Source organism: Equus przewalskii, chromosome 3 (genome assembly GCF_037783145.1).
Source record: "Equus przewalskii isolate Varuska chromosome 3, EquPr2, whole genome shotgun sequence".
NCBI classification, from domain to species: Eukaryota; Metazoa; Chordata; class Mammalia; order Perissodactyla; family Equidae; genus Equus; species Equus przewalskii.
Window position 1 is genome coordinate 40,212,026 of NC_091833.1, and position 24,607 is coordinate 40,236,632.

Sequence of the window (24,607 nt, forward strand, 5' to 3'; positions counted from 1 at the left end):
ATCTAAACAAACAGAGAGATATCCTGTGATCATAGAGTACAAGACTAAACATAGGAAAGATGTCAATTCTCCCCAAATTCATTTGTAAGTTTTAAGCAATCCCAATCAAAATCCCAACAGGATTTTTTTTCTAGATATAGAAAAGGACGATTTTAAAATTTATACGAAAAGGCAAACAAACTAGAATAGCTAAAACAACTTTGAAAAAGAATAAAACTAGAGGAATCATACTTTTTCTTTTATTAAGGAAATATTTTTTTCCATTTCCACTCTTAAAATAAGAATTAGTGGGGCCAGCCCAGTGGTGTAGTGATTAAGTTCACGTGCTGTGCTTCGGCAGCCGGGGGTTCATGGGTTCAGATCCTGGATGTGGACGTACACACCGCTCGTCAAGCCATCCTTGACTTGACTTTTGTCCCACATACAAAATAGAGGGAGACTGGCACAGCTGTTAGCTCAGGGACAATCTTCCTCTAGCAAAAAGAGGAAGATTGGCAATAGATGTTAGCTCAGGGCCGATCTTCGTTACCAGAAAAAATAATAATAATAATTAGGGATTGGTGTTGAATCTTATCAAACATATTTTAAGCATCTACAGAAGCAATATCTTTTTTTGTATTTGACATAATGATTTGATGTATTATATTAATAGTTTTTCATATTATTTAATGATTTCTACCTCCCTGACTATGGTGGATTATTCCTTCTATGCTGCATAATGCTGCTTGGTAATATTTGTTTTGCAAAGTCATGGTCATTTTATGTCTCTCGACATGTATTGCTGGATATTTTAATTCAGGCTCTTCTTGCTGCTCTCCCTTCCTTTTCCTGTCTACCTGCCCTTTCACCGTTACTACCATCCCTTGTGATTATGGCCCATAGATAACGGAGAGGAAGCCATTACTTCTGCTTCAGTCTTGCCTCAAAAATGAAAACAGCCCTGTCATCTTCTTAGTGAGTGAAAAGGACCAAGTGGTGACTCTCTGTGGAGGAGGGTTCCCACCAAGCTGGGTTAGCAGGACATCGCCTTCTCTTATGGCTGACAGCCCGTCGAGCCCCCTTTCGACATTCGCTGATGGGAACTTCGGTTTGTTGAGAGCCTTTTCTTCCGTCAGGCACCTTACATGGTTTATCTCATTCAGACTTCACACTAACCCTAGGAACTGGATATTAATATTCCCATTCTACAGACGGGGGAACTAAAGCAGGGAAGGATTAAATAATTTGAACCAACTCAAACAGCTAGTGAGTGGCAGAGCTGAAATTTAAAGAGGGCTTTCTGCTCCAAAGTCCACTCACTTTCCAGACAGCGGCAAGGCTCACAAGGCAGCTGAGCTCTGAGGAAGCGACAGCTCAGTAAAGGGGACAAGATACAGGTCAGCAGCACGTCCCTAATGCCTTGCCCTATGCATCTCTTCCATCTGGCTGTCCCTGAGTTGCATCCTTTCTAATAAACCAGTAACTGTTAAGAAAAAAAAAAACAGTCTAGCAACACACAGAGGAGAGAGGAAGAAGCAGATGAGATCAAGGTAAAAGGAGATAGATTTAACAGAAAGGTTAAATAAAATTTTTTAACTTAGGGTTTTTAAAACTATAAATATGAAAAATATATAAAAATTTTTCGGTATATACTAAGAAACGGTAAAAGGATAAACGCAAAAGAAGAAACACAAGACTGGTTTCAAGCAGAATCATATTTACGACATAATAAACATTCTACAAAAGATTAAATGTTTTCATCCACAGAGCTTACATTAAAGTATGTTAATTCTCTTACCAGTTAGCAATTATTTCTTTATTAGACACTACAGTAACCCATGTTATCAAGCACAGACAGGAAAACAGAATGCTTCTTATTGAACTCCATTAAATAATAAGCTGATTAAGAGATGTACCATGTACTCTGAAAACTCCTAGAGATACAAAGCAAATGTTTAGGGGCTGGGCCCATGGCCGAGTGGTTAAATTCGCGCGCTCCGCTTCAGTGGCCCAGGGTTTCACTGGTTCACTTCCTGGGCGCAGACATGGCACCACTCATCAGGCCACGCTGAGGCAGCATCCCACATGACACAACTAGAAGGACCCACAACTAAAAATATACAACTATGTACTGGGGGGATTCGGGGAGGGGAAAAAAAAAAAGCACAAAAAAAATAAAATAAAAACAAATGTTTGGAAAAAAAAAACAAATGTTTACAGTGATCGCTCCTAAGGAATGAGAGATAAACTTGGGGTGGGGGGGGGGGCTGCCCCTCACTTTAAATTCTCTGCAACTAATATGTATGACCTTTTGTTAAAATAGAGATAACATTACTCTAATGAAGATTTCCAAGATTTTCATGGAATTAAAACACATACACAGAAAAATATTCAGCATCAAAACTATACTGAATAGAATGGAACCATCCTGATGCCTCAGCAGCTCCTAGGACGGACTTTACATAAACAGAATGAACTCATGAACTTGTCAATTGTACTGCTGAAAAGTTGCTAAATGCTAAGCAAGGCACTCCACTAGATCACTAGTCCTTTGTGTTGGTAAAATACAACCTCTAAATAATAAAAATGAGCAAACACTGCCAGAATGTTATACAGCATGGTTTTTTAACTCCTTCTGACAGGCTCCAAGAGGTCCTTTACTTCTCATTTTCAAATAAAGAAAACAAAAAACTACCTGCTTATTCTGGAAGACCTACTAGACATAAGGAACAGGAAGGGACGGGGTGACGTTAAAAAGTTCAGGAAAACGTCCTTTACCAAGAAGATACATTCCCGCCTGATAAGTTCTGGAGCAACTGCAGCCAGCAACCACAGTGCCACACTGTGGCTTCAGAACTCTAAGACTTGGCTGTTTCTATTTCAAAACTTTCAACAAATAGAAGGTTTAACAGTTGCCAAAATCAATCAATTAACATTAAATGAGTGCTCAACTGATAAAATGCATCCCTAAATGACAGTTTACTGCCTTTAAAAGTACCTGTCTTTGGTCCAAACTAAGGTATTCCATGCAAAATAGCTATTTGATAGCTTTCATCATTATTGATATATAATGTGGTGGAGTTATACATATAACTCTAAAGTAAGACCAAAATTATTTCTAACTAAAGGCCATAAAAAATAAACCTGCCACCCATAAGGAGTTTTAAATTAGAAACAAATGCTTTATAACCCTAGAAAGAAAAATATATACTCAAAATGTGATTTTTCAAAGACATTTTCCATGAAATATTTAGCAGGAGGCAGGAATCAGGGAATACCACAAAAGAGAAGGTAAAGGAAAATCCTAGAGTGATAAGAGATGATCTCCTCCCCACCCCCCAAGAAAAATACACAGCAGAGCTAGAGACCCACTAATCCAGGTGGAGAGGTCAGAAGACTCCAGAAGAGACTCCAGGAACATGAACCAAGTGACAGAATACCGAGTTATATTTAAATATACTAAGAGTTTACAAAGCCAAAGGAAGGGCTGGGGTAAATTAAAAATAAGTACATAAAAAGCTAAGTAAAGGAGGTGAACAGGAAAAGAAAAGTAATCACAATGTAAGAAGAATAGATGACACTTACATAGTGTCTGTCTGCCATGTGCTAGTCTCTATGCTAATTACAGTATGTACCATGTAATGCCATTTCAGTCGACGACAGCCCACAGATATGCTGGAGGTAACCTAAGATTAGTACCTTTTAGCTTAGGTGTGTAGTGGGCTATACCATCTAGGTTTGTGTAGGTACCCTCTGTGATGTTCACACAATGACGAATTCACCTAACGAGGCATTTCTTAGAAGGTGTCCCTGCCATTAAGTGACGCATGACTGTACTCTACAAAGGTTAACTCTTAACATCCATGAGGTAGGTGCTATTTATATACCCATTTTGCAGATGAGAAAACTGAGACCCACAGGCATTAAATGGCTTGCCCAAGGTCACACAGCTATTAAGTGGCAAGTACACTACATGACTCCGTGGTCAAAACCATTTACAGGTCAGAAGACAAGTATATGACAGGTGAGGGGTGAAACAGCTAAATCGTCATCTTCTATTCCAAGAAGCCTAGAGAGAAGGCCTAAAACCAAACTATCAAGACATAGCAATATAATCATGTTATTCAGAGATATGGAATTAAATGCCAAAATAATCTGTTTAAAATGCTGAAAGAAACGTAAGCTCTAGGGATGCAATGCACAACATGATGACTATAGTTAACGGTACTGTATCATATATTTGAAAGTTGCTAAGAGAATAAATCTTAAAAGTTCTGATCACAAGGAAGAAAAATTGTAACTGTGAGGTGATGGATATTAAGTAAACTTACTATGAAAATCATTTCACAATATATACTTACATCAAATCATTATGTTGCACACATTAAATTTATGCAATGTTATATGTCAATTATTTCTCAATAAAACTGGAAAAAAAATGTTGAAAGAGATTGCCTATATGGGCGTATGAGGATTACAGAATTTGACTCTAAGCAATGTCCGTATCTTTTCAAGAATCAAAACCATATTTAAAAAATAATTAGTGGGGCTGGCCCCGTGGCCGAGTGGTTAAGTTCGCGCACTCCGTATCAGGCGGCCCAGTGTTTCGTTAGTTCGAATCCTGGGCGCGGACATGGCACTGCTCATCAGACCACGCTGAGGCAGCGTCCCACATGCGACAACTAGAAGAACCCACAACGAAGAATACACAACTATGTACCGGGGGGCTTTGGGGAGAAAAAGGAAAAAATAAAAAAAAATCTTAAAAAAAATAAAAAAATAAAAAAAATAAAAAAATAAATAAAAAATAATTAGTATAACCTCTAAAACGTTCAGTGCATATATATAAAGGTTCATTTCCTACATACAGCCAGTATTTTAAGTTGAATGCCATTTTCTAGCCACATGAAGAACCCACCTAAAAGACAAATCGTTTTCTTGAGTTAAGGCATCTTGTCATCTGAAGCAGACATGAAAACAACTAATACAACATTAAGGCAACATATTTACACTTTGTTGCTGACAGCATGACCACAAGTTCCTCTCTGCCCTTAAGTGAGTATCCGCACAGTGGCAGTGGCCAAAACACACAGAGCCCCTCTTTCAGCTCTTTCCTAGGAGACATCACCGTTCTGGTAACTAGGCTTGACAGAGGGGCACGAAGAGGACAATCAGATCACTCCTTTCTCACACATCAATCTCATTTCCTTCCTAAGTCGTCATCAGGGACCCACCCTGCACAGTGGGGATGTCTACACATTCACCATTACTTGTTGATTGTTCCTAGTTTCTTCACTCAGAAGGTAATGTTATTTACAACGTGACTACATCCAGAACCCAATCTTCCTGAATTTTAAACAAAGACTTTTCACTTTTAATTGCAAATGCTTGCCATCTGGAGTGTATCAGAGCAGGTTCCATTTTCCTTTTTTACCCCTTTTGATCACTGAACTCTTGTCAAAGGAAATATAGAACAATCTTCAGTATTTAAAGCAGAGAAAAGAGATGCTCTGACTGACCTGAGAGCAGGGAGCTGGTACTGCCCTCCAGGGCCCAATTCTACCTGTGTCTTTCAAGTACACAGCAAAGACATGTATATTTCCTCCATTCAAACCTTATCTTCCTTCAAGAGTACAGGAGACACAACAATAAGTGATTTTAAACACCATCTTCTCTGTGAAACTCTCCTGTCCCACAGTGAGAAATGACACTTCTAAACTCTTTAGCAATTACTGCCTCTACAATTCAGTTAACAATCATTCTCTACTGCAGACGTGCTTCTCTGGTCAACTAAAAGCAGCATAAATTTTTGAAAAGAACCATATTTCATAACCCTTCTCCTCCGTTCTCACTTCATGGTGCACAGAGTAAAAAACTCAAGATAATATGTAATGACCACCACTTAGGATACACCTTACGTATTCATGGAAAATTATTTTCTTTTCATATCTATCCTAAAGTCATAAGCTATGGAGCAATTACCAAGATTTAAAAATAATCATCCTTGATTTTACTTCAGCAAAGAACACTTTCAACAAGATTATGAACACGCTCCTGGAAAAGCAGAACATGCTTTGGATTTTTCAGACTACCTGGTATTCTGAAGAAGGTTACAATGCCCTGGATCAACTCTGTCCCACATCAATTTTCCTCCCAACTTTATTTTCATTGTAGCCACCATCAACTAACATTTTGAAATTCCACACATTCATTGAAGAGTAGCTATCCAAACTGCCTTCCTCAGAGGATTGCAGAGTGCTTTATATGAACCAGAGTGGTTCATGAAACTTTCATCAAATCCCAGCTTTTTAATAAGAGGACTAATAGGATTATCCTCAAATAAACTGGGGGAAGGTCTCACAAAACAGCTTAATTAGCTAAACGCTTGTATTTCAAGATACATGAGGCTTCACGTAAATGAAGGAATCAAATACTCGTAACAAACACTTCTCACCTGGATAAGGACACCCACCTTCCTCTCACTCGCCGAGGCCATGAACCAACCAGGTCGTGGTCTTCAAAATCGCTGAGGCGTCAAGCACATTCCCATATCTCCTAATAACTCTCAAGACTGAGCACTGCTCCTTCTCTAAACCACAACCTCACTCTGTTTCTTCTCCCATTCATTACCAGACTAGGACCACTCAAAACCCTGAGTGACTATCCATTCCCTGAAGAATCACCCTTTGACGCCTTAACTGGGCAATCTTTCCCTCCTTCTCTCTGAAAACTATACCAATGACCTAACTAAACTGGACCTAGAGATCCCCAGATGAACACCACACTTTCCCTTCCACAGCCTGGTCTACCTGCTCCTGACACACACCTTTAATCTGTGTCCTCAGCAGCTTTACCTATCCCTTCAGGTCTATTTCAAATTCTTCCTTCCCCACAAAGTGTCCACACCACTGCCCATCCCACCCCCAAGCCTAACAGGTCACATGTACTTGTTCTGTACTCATTTGAGTGCACTTTGTCTCACTGCATTGTTCTCCACCTATTTAATACAGCCAAAGCACTGTCTATTGATTACCTATTATAACTAGTATGTAAAACTTGAGTTTTCACCCCAAGAGAACACACTTTTTCTTTAGCATCAACATATGTCTACCAGTTTTAGGAGCTGATATGCCGCAGTGTGGCTTTCAGTCCTGGCTATATATTAGAAGCACCTGGAAAGCCTTTCCTTAAAAATACTCATGCTGTTCCCCACCTCAAATTAAATCAGAATCCCTGAGGATAGGCTATGTAGGTGATTCTTATTTAACTCCAGGATTGTGAATCACCAGAGAGGAAAAAAGAACCACCAGAGTTAAGAGGTGTGTGTTTCCATTTCTCTGACAGAACAGTCATTTCCTATTTCACTCTTCTTGTGTATTTAATCCCAACATCTCCCACCCTCCTTTAGGCCCTACTGAGCTGCCAACGACCAAAACAGCTTCCCAACTTTTCTCCCTACCTCGGCCCTCTCCTCTCTTCTCATCTTTTCCTATTCCAAACCATTCTACAAGGTGCTCCCAGAATTAACATCAAATGGTTTTCATAATGTGACCACCTACCCACCACTCCTATCCCCTTCAGAACCTGTATTATCTTTCTCTTTGCCACAATCTCAAAACTAACAGCAATTCATGTTGATGAGGGTAGGAGCAAACAAACACACTATATAACGTTAGTGAGAGTGCTGACTGGTCAACTGGTACTAAGAAGGCTACATATATCAAAATATACTGTACGCAAATACTCAATACACAAAAACATATGTACCCACACACAAAAACATAATTTGAACCAGCAATTTCACTTCCAGAAATTTAGCCAAAGAAAATAACCTGACAAAGGAGCAAACATATATGCAATTTAATGCTCAATAGAATATTACTAATAATTGTGAAAAATTAAAGAGAATTTAGATATCCATCAATATAAAATGGGTTAGATGAATTATGATTCTACCATGCCAGTGAATTCTACACAGTCATCAAAAGTAATGGAATTAACCTTACATAAGGTCATACAAAGAAGTCTACAATGTTTTAAGCTGTAAAAAAGGCAAAACAGAAGAAAAACCAGAAAATCCACAAATAGGTGAAAATTAAACAAGGTACTCTTAAACAACCAAGGGGTGAATGAGGAAGACACAAGGGAAATTAGAAAACACCTTCACAAAAATGAAAACAAAAACATAACATAACAAAAATTACGGGATGCAGCAAAAGCAGTGCTAAAGGGACGTTTATAGCTACAAATACCTACATTAAAAAAGAAGATCTCAGATTAACAACCTAACTTTACAACTCAAGGAACTAGGGAAAAAAAGAACCAAACCTAAAGCCAGCCAAAGGAAAGAAATAATAAAGATTACAGCAGAGATTACTAAAAAAAAAAAAAAAAAAACCAAACAAAACTACAAGTTGGTGTTTTTGAAAAGATCAGCAAACTGACAAACTCTTAGCCAAATTAAGAAAAAGAGAAGACTCAACCATCAATGAAGAGGAGGATAAACTTCCAGTGCATTCGTTCCATGAAGCCAGTGTTACCCTGATACTAAAAGCAGACAAAGACACCACGAAAAAACTACAAGCTAATATCCCTGATAAACATTAACGCAAAAATCCTCCACAAAATACTAGCAAACCAAACTCAACAGCAATTAAAAGGATTATATACCATGACCACAGGGGATTTAGTCCAGGAATGCAAGGATGGTTCAACATATAAAAATTAACTAACGTAATACACCACACTAATAGAATGAAGGACAAAAACCACATGATCATCTAAACTGATACAGAAAAAGCCTTTGACAAGATTCAACACTCTTTCGTGATAAAAACCTCAACAAACTAGGAATAGAATCATAATAAAGACCACAAAGGCACAACTTGGAGATACTACAGGTTCAGTTCCAGACCACTGCAATAAAGCAAATATCATAATAAAGTGAGTCACATGAATCTTTTGGTTTTCCAATGCATGTAGAAGTTATGTTTACACTATACTGTAGTCTATTAAGTGTGCAATAGCATCACGTCTAAACAAAGTACATACTTTAATTAAAAAACACTTTCTTACTAAAAAATGCTAACCATCATCTGAGCCTTCAGCCAGTCAATCTTTTTGCTGGTGGAGGGTCTGGTAGAAAATGCAATATCTGCAAAGCACAATAAAGAAAAGTGCAACAGAACAAGGTATGCCTGTATGTGAAAAGCTGACTGCTAACATCAAAGCCAAAGCTGAAAGAATGAAAGCTTTTCCTCTAGACCAGGAACAAGACAAGGATGCCCACTTTCACGACTTCTGTTCAACAGAGTATTGCAAGTCTTAGCCACAGCAATTACGCAAGAAAAAGAAAAGCCATCCAACTAAGAAAGTAAAAGCAAAATATCTTGGTTAACAGATGACATGATCTTATACATAGAAAACTTCCAAAGATTCTAAAGTTGAAACACTGTTAGAACTAATAAATAAAATCAATAAAGTTGCAGGATACAAAATCAACAGGCAAAAACGAACTGTTTCTATACACTAACAATGAACAATCAGAAAAGAAAATTAAGAAAACAAGTCCATTTACAATAGCATCAGAAAGAATAAAATATTTATAAATAAACCTAACAAAGGAGGTGAGAGACTTTTAAACTGAGAACTACAAAACTGCTGAGAAAAACTAAAGACACAAATAAATGGGCAGACGTCCCATGTTTATGGATTGGAAGACTTAATATTGTTAAGATCTCAGTACTACCCAAAGCAACCTACAGATTCAACACAATCCCTATCAAAATCCCAAAGATATTCTTTTGCAGAAATTGAAAAAGATCATCCTAACGTTCACATGCAATCTCAAGGGACCCCAAACAGTCAAAACAATTTGAAAAAGAATAGAGCTGGAAGACTCACATCTCCTGATTTCAAAACATATTACGAAGCTACAATAATCAAAACAGTGTGGTACTTCGCGCCCACCCAGGGATGGGAACCAAGCATTTGGGGCCGGCCTGGTGGCACAGTAGTTAAGTTCACAATTTCCACTTCGGCAGCCCCGGGTTCACCCGTTCAGATCCTGGGTATGGACCTACCCACTGCTCGCCAAGCCATGCTGTGGCAGGCATGCCACATATAAAAAGCAGAGGAAGATGGGCACGGATGTTAGCTCAGGGTCAATCTTCCTCAGCAAAAAGAGGAGGATTGGCAGCAGATGTTAGCTCAGGGTTAATCTTCCTCAAAAAAAAAAAAAGAACAGTGTGGTGCTGCCATAAAGACAGATACACAGACTAAGGAGGAGTAGAACAGAGCCCAAAACTAAACCCTCATGTATATAAGTCAAATGATCTTTGACAAGGGTGCCAAAACCACTCAATGGGGAAAGGACAGTCTCTTCAACAAATGGTACCAGGAACACTGGATATTCACGTGCAAAAAGAAAGAAGCTGAACCTTTATCTTACACCATGTACAAAAATTAACTCCGAATGGATTAAAGACCTAAACATAAGCCCCAAAACTATAAAACTCCTAGAAGAAAACATAAGGGAAAAGCTTCATGACACTGAATGTGGCAATGATTTCTTGAATATGACAAAAAAACAGGCAACAAAAGCAAAAATAGACAAGTGAGACTACATCAAACTTTAAGACTTTCGTTCATCAAACGACACAATCAACAGTAAAAAGGTGGCCTATGGAATGGAAAAAAAAAAGACCTGCAAATCATATCTCATAAGGGGTTAATATCCAGAATATACAAAAGACTCCTACAACTCAACTAGAAAGAAATCAAATAACCTGATTAAAAAATAGACAAAGGACTTGAATAGACATTTCTCCCAAAACAACAGACAAATGACCAACATGCATATGAAAAGGTACTCAACATCACTAATCATCAGAGAAACACAAATCAAAAGCAGAATGAGATAACAGCTCCCACTCAAGAGGATGGCTACTATCAAAAAAGACGAAAATAATAAGTATTGGTGGAGATCTGGAGAAGTCAGAACCCTTGTGCACTGTTGGCGGAACTATAAACCACTATGTAAAAAGCATAGTGGGATGGTGCAACCGCTCTAGAAAACAGTATGACAAGTGCTCAAAAAATTAAGACTAGAACTACTTAATGATCCCAATTTTGGATACATATCCAAAAGAACCGAAAGTAGGGTCAAAGAGAGATTTGTGCAGCTACATTCATAGTTGCACTATTCACAAAAGCCAAGAGGTGGAAGCAACCCAACTGTCCACCAAGGATGAACAGATAAACAAAATGTGGTGTACACATACAATGGAATACTCTGCAGCCTTAAAAAGGAAGAAAACCCTGCCACATGCTACAACATGGATGAACCTTGAGGACATTATGCTAAGTGAGATAAGCTAGTCACAAAAGTACAAATACTATATGGTTCCACTTCCATGAGGAATCCAAAACAGTCAAATTCATTGAGACAGAAAGTAGAACGGAGCATCAGGAGGGAGCAAGGGAGAGTTGTTGTTTAATGGGTATACAGGTTCACTTCTGTAAGATACTGTCGAGAGCTGTTTCACAACACTGTAAATATACCTGACACTACTGAACTGTACCATTAAAAATGGTTAAGATAGGGGGCCGGCCCCGTGGCCGAGTGGTTAAGTTCGCGCGCTCCGCTGCAGGCGGTCCAGTGTTTCGTCAGTTCGAATCCTGGGCACGGACATGGCACTGCTCATCAAACCACGCTGAGGCGGCGTCCCACATACCACAACTAGAAGGACCCACAACTAAGAATATACAACTATGGAGGCTGGCCCCGTGGCCGAGTGGTTAGGTTCGCGCGCTCCGCTGCAGGCGACCCAGTGTTTCGTTGGTTCGAGTCCTGGGTGCGGACATGGCACTGCTCATCAGACCACGCTGGGGCGGCGTCCCACGTGCCACAACTAGAAGAACCCACAACGAAGAATACACAACTATGTACCGGGGGGCTTTGGGGAGAAAAAGGAAAAAAATAAAAATAAAAAATAAAAAAAATAAAAATGGTTAAGATAGCAAAGTTTCTATGTGTTTTTTACCACAATAAGATACATTTTTTTTAAAAAGTAAGTTACAAAACTGTATATCTGTATATAATACAGACCAATAATCCCATTCTTATTTTGAAAAAATAAAAACAACAGCTGACACCAGGGTTTGTACTGTATGCCAAGCACTGATTTAGGCACTTACTATGTCGTAACACATCGTAAGTGTGTTAATACACACCTGCAGTTAGTTAATCCTCACAACAATTCTAAGAGGTAGGTACTATTATTACTATCCCATTTTACAGAGGAGAAAACTGAGGTGCAGACAGATTAATTAACATGTTCAAAAAACAGACGGCTAATTAAGGGCAAAGCCATGTTTTAAATGCAGGCCCTCTTGACAGAGTATCCACACTCTTAAATTAACTCAATGTATTACACAGTCTGGAAAGTCTGGAAAAATAATAAAGCAAACTGTTAACATTCTCTCAGGATATGATCACGGAGTTGCACTTTACAGCCATGCACCACATAACCACATTTGAGTCAGTGATGGTCCACATATTCAACAGAGTTCTCAGAGGATTAGTACCACGTAGCCTAGTGTGCAGTACGCTACACCATCTACGTTTGCTTAAGTACACTCTATGATGTTTATACTACAATGAAACTGCCCCACAATGCATTTCTCAGAACGTACCCCATCATTAAGTGACATGACCATATACGATTCTGTTTTAAATTTAAGCAAAAGTCATGTAGAGCTTTTTCTAATGAAAAGCAAAAGGAGATATTTACATTTTGAAAAAACATACTCAATGGAACAGACAGGTCTCTACCCCTGCTAACCATCATTGTACGTCCTTATATTTCTGTGCTTGGATTCTTCACTACAGTACAGCTAATGTACTCGCTGTAACATGCATGCCTCAGCCTGCTCCTACTTCCACAAACACATCCTTCCCTGGAGAGAATGTCCTCTCCTTTGCCTTAATACACTCCTTTTTATTTACCTTCTTATTTTTATTTATTTATTTTTTAATTCATTAAAATCCAGTTCTTAACTCGCCCGCCTCCTTTAGGAGACCTTCTAGGACCTGTCCTTACCTATACCATTTTTCACCTATTTAGCATGCCTCTTTGAAAAACTGCCCTTTGGCAGTTTTATCTGTGTCCTCCACAGAGCCATCAGCAAAGTTCCTCGAATATGTCACTACCCATTCTCCTCCAGGCAAGGACACTTCAGCACCATGGAGCACACTTAGGACCCAGATGTAGATTTCTAAGACATTCCTACCAGAAACAAGGGCTCCTTGGAGACAGGACTGATTCCAGATCTCGGATAGGGAAATTACAAAGTAAACCTGATTTGTCTCGTGCCAGAAAGCTAGGAGGCAATCAGAGGCTAATGGAGGAGGGTCAAAAGGATATAGAAGCCACTTTCACAGTGGCACCACTGACCAAATTTGAGACAATCAAAAGGATATAGAAGCCACTTTCACAGTGGCACCACTGACCAAATTTGAGACAATCTAAACATCAAAAAGAATAGGGACTGGGGCCAACCCCATGGCCGAGTGGTTAAGTTTGCGCGCTCTGCTGTGGCAGCCCAGGGTTTCGCCGGTTCAAATCCTGGGCACGGACATGGCACTGCTTGTCAAGCCATGGTGAGGAAGCATCCCACATGCCACAACTAGAAGAACCCACAACTAAAAAAAAAGTACACAACTATGTACCGGGGGATTTGGGAGAAAAAGGAAAAATAAAATCTTAAAAAAAGAAAAAAAAAGAATACGGACTGTAACTGATTTTAATATTCAATGAAGGAAAAAAGTCCAAAGATCCCTAAACCGAAAAATGAGAAAACAACAACAAACATTTTTGACCACTGGAAGTGATCGGTATATTACCATTTCATGTCTTTTTAGTAAGAATATTATACTACCATTTTTAGGTGGAACATAGTTTATTTACCAGTTGATTAGGAAAAACTTCCGCATAGGAAAAAAATCAGCTATTAAATGATAGAATGGGGGATGAGGGCAGGGTGAGAATTACCATGTGTAACCCCCATTGAAATAACTATCAGGCAAGGCTCATCATGGATGCTAAAACCACCAAGAGAAAGACTGTTGAAGAAGTGCGTATTCTCACAGTGCCGGAGTATCATCATCCCACAGATTCCATGGCAATTGCAAAGTGGAAAACGTATCTTTACAGCAGTGAGCTGGTAGCCTCTAGGAGTGGCATGACCAGGTATTCTGTACCTCCTGCTGTGATCCAATGCAAAGTACGCAGCATCACCTATGAGTCTTCTAAACAAGTGAATCTTGACAGAATCTAATTAGGCCTCTGGACCTAATTTCTGGCTTACAAAAAATACAGGGGATGAAAGAACAACTTAAAGACATTAGAGGAAATAATCAGATAATTGAGAATGTGTGACATTCTACAAGACACCTGATCAGTCTCTTCAAAAAGTCAGCAACATGAGGGGCTGTCCCCATGGCCGAGTGGTTAAGTTCGCACACTCCGCTGCAGGTGGCCCAGTGTTTCGTTGGTTCGATTCCTGGACGCAGACATGGCACTGCTCATCAAACCACGCTGAGGCAGCGTCCCACATACCACAACTAGAAGGACCCACAACGAAGAATATACAACTATGTACTGGGGGGCTTTGGGGAGAAAAAGGAAAAAACATAAAATCCTTAAAAAAAAAAAAAAAGTCAGCAACATGACAATAAAGATAAGAGGATTGTTCTAAATTAAAAGACTAAGAGATGGGACAACCAAATGCTAGTTGTGAGCTGGGACAGGATCTTGATTCAAGAAAACAAAAAAACACAGCTACAAAAGATGCTTGGGGGATAACTGAAAAATCTGAATAGGACTGACTATTAGATGATATTAGGGATTTCTTGCCTATTTTCTTAAAAGTAATCATGGCATTGTAGTTAAGAAAGAAGAATGTCCTTGTCGTTAGATGATGCATGTCGAATATTTAATGGGTGTGGTATCATGCTGTCTGTGACCTATTCTAAAATATTTCGACAAATGCAATACACACACAAACATACATAAGTAAAGCAAATAGAGCAAAATGTTAATTCAGGTGGTGGGCAAACTGCAATTAGTTCTAATAATCTGCTTTAAACTTTTCTGTTTGAAGTTTTTCACAATAAAAAGCTAGGGAAACAATAAAGTTGTAAAATAATTAAGAATAAATACAACTTTCACTTAGCACCTCATCATTTACTTCCTGTCTGTACAAGTAACCATAAGTCCCTTGAGGTCAGTGTAATTTTTGCAGGTTTACAGATATGGAAATAGCCCAATGAATGCTGTTATTAAGTAACACAAAAGATCCGACTGGCAAAAATCAAAACGTCTGTTAACATCAAGTCCTAGCTAGGATATAGAACAATATAAACTTTCTGATGATGGGAGTATAAGTACAATCACGTTGGGAACCAATTTGGCAGCATCAAAACAAAGCTGAACACAACATATCTTATAATCCAAGAATTTTTCTTGTAGGTGTAAACCTAAGAGAAACTCTTGCACACAGGCACAGGAGTCACATACAAGAATGTTTAGAGCAGCACTGTTTATAATAGCAAAAACCTGGAACAACCCAAATTTCCATTACTGAAGGAACGAATAAACTGTTATATGTTAATTCACTGGAATACCATACAGCAATGAAAACAAATGAACTAGAAGTACATGCAACATGGATGAATCTCAGGAACATAATGTTAACAAAGAAAGCAAGCTGCAGAATACTTGCAGTGATTTCACTTATAAAAATTTCAAGAACATCCAAAATATACAATGCATTATCTAAGAAATCAAACACAGGGAAACGCAAATGAGTGATAAACACAAAATTCAGTAGAGGGAGCATCTCTTAACTGAGGGACACAGGAACCTTCCGGTTTTACCTGTCCTTCTAGTAATATAGTTTTCAGTAAGTTAGGTGGCAGGTATACAAGCATTTTCTGTATCATGTTTTTTTAGATCTAATGGATGATCTACTAATTGTTTTCTGCTCTACTCAACAGCTAATAAAAACAATTTAGTAAAAGAAAAACAAAAACCTATTTCTAAGATCCTGACTTTAAGACACTTAAACTTCGACTCAAAAGCTTCACCAAGGGGCCAGCCTGGTGATGTAGTGGTTAAGTTCGCACACTCTGCTTCGGCAGACTGGGGTGCACAGGTTCAGATCCTTCAAATCCCACATGCGGACCCAGCATATCGCTCATCAAGCCACGTTGTGGTGGCATCCCACATACAAAATAGAGGGAGACTGGCACGGATGCTAGCTCAGCAACAATCTTCCTTAAGAAAAAGAGGAAGATTGGCAATGGATATCAGCTCAGGGCCAATCTTCCCCACACACACAAAAAAAAGCTTCACTAAATTATTCACATAATAACTGCATTTATATTCTCCTTTACATTTGTTTAGTAATGAACAGTGCAAAGTTATCAGTATTCAAATAGTCAAACCCATCACTAGTACCATTTAGCAAAATAATCAGGAATAAAATAAATCCCAATTTGAAAAAAAACAAAACAAAAAGCCATGCTATATCCAAAACCTAACAGTACTTATATCTAATATTTCACTGAATAATTTAAGCTCAAAGCTTGATGGCTAAAGCAGGGTAACCTCTGAAATGTGATGGAGAGTTGCCTTTTGCACCTTTTACCAAGGCAGAATCATTAAATACAGGTTCACAATATGGAGAAGTCTCTGCTGCCTCCCACTTTATGATGGTAAGGAAATTGCTGAAGTCATAATTTTACTTACTATTTATATCCTAACCACTCTTCAGAGGCCTGAGCCTATGACCCAGATAAATACCACACTAGCAGACCCCAGCTGACAGGGTTTTCAGGAATGTGTTCCAACAGACATGGCACAGCTCTGGTACATCAGGAAGAAGTCCCTACTAGACCTTGCAATAAAACAGGTAAGCTACAGGGCCAGCCCGGTGGCACAGCAGTTAAGTGCGCACATTGCGGTTCCGCGGCCAGGGGTTTGCCAGCCCAGATCCCGGGTGCAGACATGGCACCGCTGGGCGAGCCATGCTGTGGCAGGCGTCCCACATATAAAGTGGAGGAAAATGGGCACATATAAAGTGGAGGAATGTTAGTTCAGGGCCAGTCTTCCTCAGCAAAAAGAGGAGGATTGGCAGCAGATGTTAGCTCAGGCCTCCAAAAAAAACAAGTACGCTACTAGAGACAAAAACAGGAGAGAACTTTTTTTATGGTAAGAACATGTTACCAAGAGGTCTACTCTCTTAACAAATTTTAAGCATCAATACAATTTTCATTGTTGTAGGGACAATGTTGAACAACAAATCTCTAGAGTTTATTTGTCTTGCTTGACTGAAACTTCATGCCCGTTGATTAGTAACTTCCCATTTCCCCCTCCTGCCAGACCCTGGAAAACGCCATTCCACCCTGATTCTATGAATCTGACCACTTTAGATACCTCCTGTAAGTGGAATTAAGCAATATTTGTCTTTCTGGCTTATTTCACTTAGCATAATGTCCTCAAACTTCATACATGTTGTGGCATACAACAGGAGTTCCTTTTTTTAGTATTCCACTGTATATATACACATTTTGTTTATTCATTCATCTGTGCGTGGACATTTAGGTTATTTCCACAACTTAGCTACGGTGAATAGTGGTGCAAGGAGAGAACTTATTGGCAACATGGAAATCAGGGGTAGTTTCACAGCGTCCCTTCTCCTGGGTTCAAACACACATGTTGAGGAAGGCAGGCCCGGCTTACAGAGTGTGCTGAATTGTTTTTTATTCAAAGAGAGACACAGACTGATCCCAGTCAAAGAAATCAAAATAAAAAGACTTACAATTGTTGAGGTGGGAGCACTCCCTGCCCAAGCATGAATAAGAGAAAGCTTCATGTTAAGTGTGAGGTCAGGAAGACTCAGGATCAAGCGGAATGGGTTAAAATTATATTTACATTCCATTACATTAAACCTTTAATATGGAGAGAATCCCAATGGTTGCTGGGTAGAGTATTTGTGCCTACATTACATGTACTAAATATGTTTGCTGTGAACACCAAAAACAATTCCTCATTAACACAGAAGGAGTCACCACACTACTGCTTCTCCCTCCTAACATCTAGAGCTGGGTATGTGCTTAGCTGTGTGCTATGTGCCCGTCCCCCATCAAATTTACTAGGACCAAACTAAAAAGTTGACAAGTAGGCCAAATGTGAAAAGACTCACACACACGCACAAAAAAAGTGACTAAAACTTCCATCCACAAACTATATGAACAGTATAAGACCACATCTTCTTCCAATAGCCCTTCAAGCCCTAAAAAAGTAACTCAGAGTTAAAAGACCTATTCAAGTTTGGATTACCTACCAAGGAAAGGATGCTTGCTTTTACAACTTGTACTGGAACATCAGTGTTACTTCATGCCAAACCCCAACATAAATATTTACAACACAAGCATGTCAATAAAAGGAGATCCTCACTGACCACCAGAAGGCCCTCAAACCACTAATGAGTCATTGACTCCACTGCGAGAACTACCAGCAGCTTGGGATGGTTCAATCCTGGGTTCATGTACCAGTCCTATCATTATTTTATGTCCCTGAGTAAATCAAAATGATTCAAATTTTACAGGACAATTTATTGAAGAGAAGTTAATAGCAACTAAAAAGTTGAAAAGAAACTAAATTCAACCATAAGTGAGAAAATAAAGGACAGTAAATCTATAACATAGTATACTATTCAACCATTACAAAGGACAATATAAATGCAGCTATGACAGACACTCCCAATTTGTTGGTTAAGACATAAGGATGGGCAAATTCCCTAAGATTATGCATATTATGGTGCGATTTTTATAAAAACATACCTAAGTATCTGCACATAAATGTATGTAACAATACATAAATATGTTTATAAGAATACACAACAAAAATTTGACAGAAATTATCACTGGGTAACTTTTCACCTGTACTTTCTAATTTTTCTACAAGAAAGATATTAGTAAACTTATTTTTGTTTAAAAAAAAAATCACAATCTCTCTATACCCTCATCATCTCCTTTTGCCTATAAGAAGCTACGACAGTTGTACCCAATCGCCTATATTACAGAACTATCTAGGGGTGGTCTGAGGTAATGTGAGGAATTTAAAGAAAATTCCTATAAATAAAAAGTAGAATGTGGTAATATCTCCATTGATAATGAAGATGAGCTTCAAAAACACTGCACATTGTCAGAACTCTGTTACCAAAGGAGAAAGAGTTTCAGAGGGAGGGTTGCATTTCAAAGATGTTCCATGTTGGAAGGGCAATTCCTTCCTCACTTTCCAACTCCAACCTACAAGATGCCAGCCACTCACTTTCTTCCTGGAGACCCAGTTAGTTAATCACCTTACCTTGCCACCGCTTCCTTGAAAGAACCTGTTGCAAGGATTTGCTCAAAATGTTCATAAACAAATGATACTTCTTCTTAAACATTTTTAAACCTTCCTAATAACTGACTGTAATAGTATTAGGGATGAGGCTACATGCATAATAAAACCATTTCCTGAACACTGTGCTAGGCACTTTGCACGTTCTCTCTTATTCACCTTCCCCTCAACTCAATGAAGAGGGTGCACCGTTAGCCCTGTCTTAGGAAATTAGGAGATGACTTACCCAAGGACAAGGTAGCAAAGATTTAAACCCAGGTCTGACTCCAAACCCAGTCTCCTTCCACTTACACTATACTACCTTTTAGTTCTTGTGCCTTATAAATGGGTGCAAATCACTCAGGTCCCTCTCAGCCAATCCTTTAAGGACAAGAGAATATCTGCCCCAGGCTGTTCACTAAGGGCTTGAATGCTCCTTGGTTGCCTTCTCAGGCCCATCGAATTCTTTTCTTTCATTTAATGTACCGAGTGCCTACTGTGTGCAAGGGCACTAGGAGAAAGACAAAAATGAGTAAAGCACAGCCTCCATCCTCAGAAAACTCTCACAAACTCCTAGGAAAGATAAGACATAGATAAACTAACATTAAATAAGAATGAACGCTTCTATAAAGAAATACAATCAACTTCAGGAACTCTTGAAAAACTCAATTTTCAAGTACCACAGTTTTACTCACTTAAAGGACCAAAACTTTTCTTAAAACTAAGTATCTTAGATAAAAATATTCTTACCTTCTTAAGCATAAAACATAGTAAAACAATAAAAAGAGCTAACATTGATTAAATTTACTAATGTGCTAAGTGTTTTACATACAATTAGTAGTTTTCACCAAAACCCTGAGGTAGGTACTATTAATGGCCCCATTTCAAAAGCATGTGACAGAAAACAGGTTATTTGCCCAAAGTCACGCAGCGAGTAAATGATGGAGTCCTGATTCAAATCTAGCCGTCTACCTCTCTATTCTGCCTTTTGATACATTTATTCACTGATTCAAACATTTATTGACCAGCTGCTACACAGAGAACATTGCATTGAGAAATGAGAATAGGACAGTGAACAAAATAACATTCATGAAGCTCACCGTCTGACTGAAAGACAGATGAATAAGAAAACAAATGAGATAATTAGACTGTATAAAATGTTATAAATGAAATAAACAAGGTAGCGTGACAGAGCAGCTGGGAAAGGCTTACTTCTGTTACGGCCTCTTGCAGTTTTGTTCTCAGTTTGTTCAAAGACAAGCTGGCCAGCCAGCCAGGCTGGGGACCAGAAAAGCAAGGAGTAGAGAGAAGACAGATCACTTCTGGTAAAGATGATCAGAGAAGTGGCAAAGAGAAGCCCTGGTTTCATTGCAGATATGGAAACTGGCTTAGGAAAAGTTTGTGATTTGATCAAAGTCTCAAGCTGGGACCAAAAGAATAGCTGTGATTTCAGAAGACAGGTAACATTTTGGGTGAAGAAAAGAGTAAAAATACAACCTCTGTTTAGTGCAAGAGAATAAAGCTAGACTCAGAAGCGGTCCTTATGGGGCTAGAATCCTGCAAGCAATGGTAACTCTGTTATGGATGGGGGATAAGCAGACTGTTACGCTAGGGGAAAAATACCTTCTGTACAAAAGGCTTTGTTTGGCTGGTTTTTTGTGGGTGTTTGCAAGGTGGGGAACTACAGTAGGTAAATGAATTAAGAGACCACTACAACCGACTTAGTGAGAAATTTTAAAAAACTGATCATAGGAGGTGGTAACAGGAATGAAGAGCGACAGCTGTGAGAGCCACTCAGGATCTGTCTGACAAGAGATATAGCAGTGGTACCAGAAACATACCTGCAGAATTCAACATGAAATACCTCCAATCCTGTCATAGTGAATAGACCCTGTATATTTTCACAAATGTGTTGCATTTTCCCACAAACCCCAATGAGTCAACTTTCTTTCTACCCAATACCATGCCTAAGAGAATATCACCTATGCTTCATGAATACAGATTCACAAGATCTTTTTAAAACCTCAACAGGTAAGTGGCTGTACATATTAATTCATTTAGCATTACAAACTGCCACCTAACTTTAAACGCAACGTAAATCACATTGATCTACTCAGATGGTACACAATTTCCAAAAGCAAACTAGTGTTTTTTTGTTTTAAGTCCAGGTCCCACGTGGGCCTCAAGAAATTAGAATTTGAAAGTTTTAAAGAAACAAAAGGACTCATACATGTTGAGTAGTCCCAAAGCTATTTTTAGAACGAGCAACACTTCTCCATGTGCAACTTTTTCCAAAAGATAGTAACAAGGTCAAGGATCAAATCCTATCTAAAAACAAGACCTATACAACATAGCAAGGACCTCTTACAATGGCTTATCTACAAGTGTTGTGATCTTAAGGATTTTATTTTATATACATCTGCACGTTTATATATTTTATATTTGAAATATCTATATTATTTGTATTTATTGTTCTTATATATTTGTTTTCATTCTATTCATTTATATTTTTATATATAGCAGTGTTAATTGTACCGCAGCATTACTTTTTTTAAAAAAAATGCCTTAGGTTTTACCAACATTTCACACTCGTTAGATAATTTGGGTCTCAGAACAACCTTGTGAAATATGTAAGGAAATGTATCATCTTCCCCTCCGTACAGTGGTAGGACTGGAGCTCAGAAAGGTTAGGTAACTCGACTAGTTCAAGTTCGCACACTAACTGGCAAGGGCAGGGCCCTGACCAGGCCTTCAGACTCTCTGTTCATGCTCTTCTCCCCGCAGGACACTACCAATTCAATACCTGAATATTCACGTCTCTTCGACGGACGTGGGCTGTAGCTGAGAGCCACGCCGCCGCCCCGCCAGCGTTCTGAGCGGGGAGACCGGCCGCAACGCTAGGACTCTTCAGGGAACATCGACGCGGGCACACGTCTCAGTCAGGACCCCATTCAAGGCTGTTTGCTCCACTGCACAAAACTTATTAACATTCACCACCGCCTTGAAGCATAACCCTTAATGGAACTGTCCTTTTCAATCAGTGGGAAATTCAGTAAAAGCGAGGCGACATACTGTTAAGGGGTGCTAAATCAATAATTTGGGATGCCAAAGGAAAAGAATGAATTACACAGACCCCTCTCCAACCTCACCCTCAAAGTTGCTTAAGTGTCGAGGCACCGAAAGACAGAGGTGGGGCTGGAGCCACCACTCCTCCTCTCTGTGACTCCCACCGTCCTCAGGCAGCCCCCTCCTCAAAGTCCGGCGGGTCTCTTCCGACCTCCAATCCTGCCGGGACCAGGGTGACCACCGGCCCCGCAGCCCCCCGCGACCAAGACCAGAGCCCGCTGGGCTGCCCTCTTTCCCTGGCGCCCCGACCTGTCCCGGCGGCCCGCACACCTGGCGGCCCCTGCCGGGGCAGAAGATGCGCGGCGGGAACCGGCCCCTAAACGCGGCGCCCCAGCGCGGCCCGGCGACTCGGGGCAAGTCCGCTTCCGCCAGCAGCCCTCATGGCCCGGCAGACAGCGCCCCCGCCCCGCGTGCGCCCCGCCTGGTCCGGTCCCCAGGGGCCCGTGGTCCCCGGAGGCGGGAGGGGGCGGCGGGCTGCGGAGGCGGGCGGAAGAAGCGCGGCCGGCTGCCCGCCCGGGGAAGAGGAGGAGCGTCCCGACCGGCCGCGAGGGCAGGCGGAGAGGGGAGGGGGTCGGCCGGCGGCGGCGCGGGGGAGCGGGCGTCTACCTGCGAGCAGAAGTACGAGCCCTGGATGCCCAGCTTGATGCAGGTGGGACACTGGAGCTTGGCCTCGCTGCTGCAGCCGTCCGTCTCACACACTCGCGTCTCCACGGCCGCCATGCTGCCTGGCTGCTGGAGTAGCGCCTTCCGAGGACGAGGAGGAGGAGGGAGGAGGAACGGCCGGGCGGAGGGAGGGCAGGGGGCAGGGAAGCCGAGCCGGGGGAGGAGCGCGGCCCGCGGGCCTGGGCGCGAAAAGAGGCGGAGCGCCTCCGGCGGGGACCACGCTGCGCGCCCCGCCCCGCCCCCCCTGCGCGCGCAGCTGGCGCCCCGCCCCGCGGCCCTCGCCCCGCCTCCCGGCCGCCGGCGCGCACGTGGGGGTCGTGGGCGAGCGCCGCCGAGACCCTGCCGGGCGCCGTCCCGCGCTGACCCCGCGACTGCGGCCTCCCGCCGCCGGCGCAGAAAGCCGGGTGCGGCCGGCGCGCGGGGCCCTCCCGCCTCGCGCTGTCTGTGCCTAGAGAGGCAGCTTCCCAGTCGCCCCATGCTGACTGGCCCGCGGGGTCCTAAGTGTCCCCCACGTACCCAGGCGGTGGGAAAGGGCTCTCCGCTCCTCTGCGTTGGTCCACCCGTGGATAAGGGAGCTAATTCTCTCTTTGAAGTTCTGTTTCTCACTGACACCGTCTGCTCTGAGGCCCAGGGACCCCGGCTTATTATCGCAAAAGGGAGCCGGAGAGCTGTCAGTGAGGAGGTGGGCTGAGATTTGCGTTGGTCCTCCTTCGTGCCCCATTTTTTTCCCACACCCCCCCGACTCCCTTCACAGTCTACCGTGCTGGAAATAGTAACACAACAGCTACTAGATACTCAGCACAAACAATAATTTTTTGTGTTATTCCCAGTTGATTGTTTAAGAGGCAGAAAGGGGAGAATCGTATTAATCATGAAATGTCAGAGTTCAGAGGAGCTTTAGAGGTCATCTGATGCAAACCTGGTGTCTCTATCTCCAACCACATCCCAGATCTGCCATTTTGTAGCTCGTGCTTGAATACCTGCTGTCACTAGGGAGGAGAGAGGAACTCCTATTATTGATCATCAGCTAAGTGCTGTGAACTTTGTGTTAACCAATCCATATTTTTAGAACAATTTTCCATATTTAATAGAGAAGAAAAGCTCATATTTTATTTTAAATAACTTTATTTTGCTATATATAAGCAGTACAAATAATGTGATAAAATCAAGTAATAAATTTTAAAATGTTATATACACATAAGCAAAAAGAAATCAACCACCAAATAAATGCCTATGTGTATGTATATATATATATGTATATATGCTATATATGTGTGCATATATATAAAATATTTTTTAACAAAAACTGGACTACATGCTGCAGAGTATTTAGTTACCTGCTTTCTTCAATTATGTTGTGAACTTCCTTTAATGTGGTTGAGTATATT

General features: G+C 40.7%; 1 protein-coding gene across 1 annotated transcript in view; it reads right to left on the reverse strand.

Annotated features, from left to right (window-relative positions):
• METAP1 (methionyl aminopeptidase 1) overlaps nucleotides 1–23,480 on the reverse strand; it is a 62,268-nt gene extending 38,788 nt beyond the window's left edge. The window contains exon 1 of the mRNA XM_070614208.1: nucleotides 23,163–23,480. Coding sequence (XP_070470309.1) covers nucleotides 23,163–23,276 — 114 coding nt within the window. The 5' untranslated portion in view covers nucleotides 23,277–23,480. The remainder of the gene's footprint in view (nucleotides 1–23,162) is intronic.
• Between the last annotated feature and the right edge of the window lie 1,127 nt (nucleotides 23,481–24,607).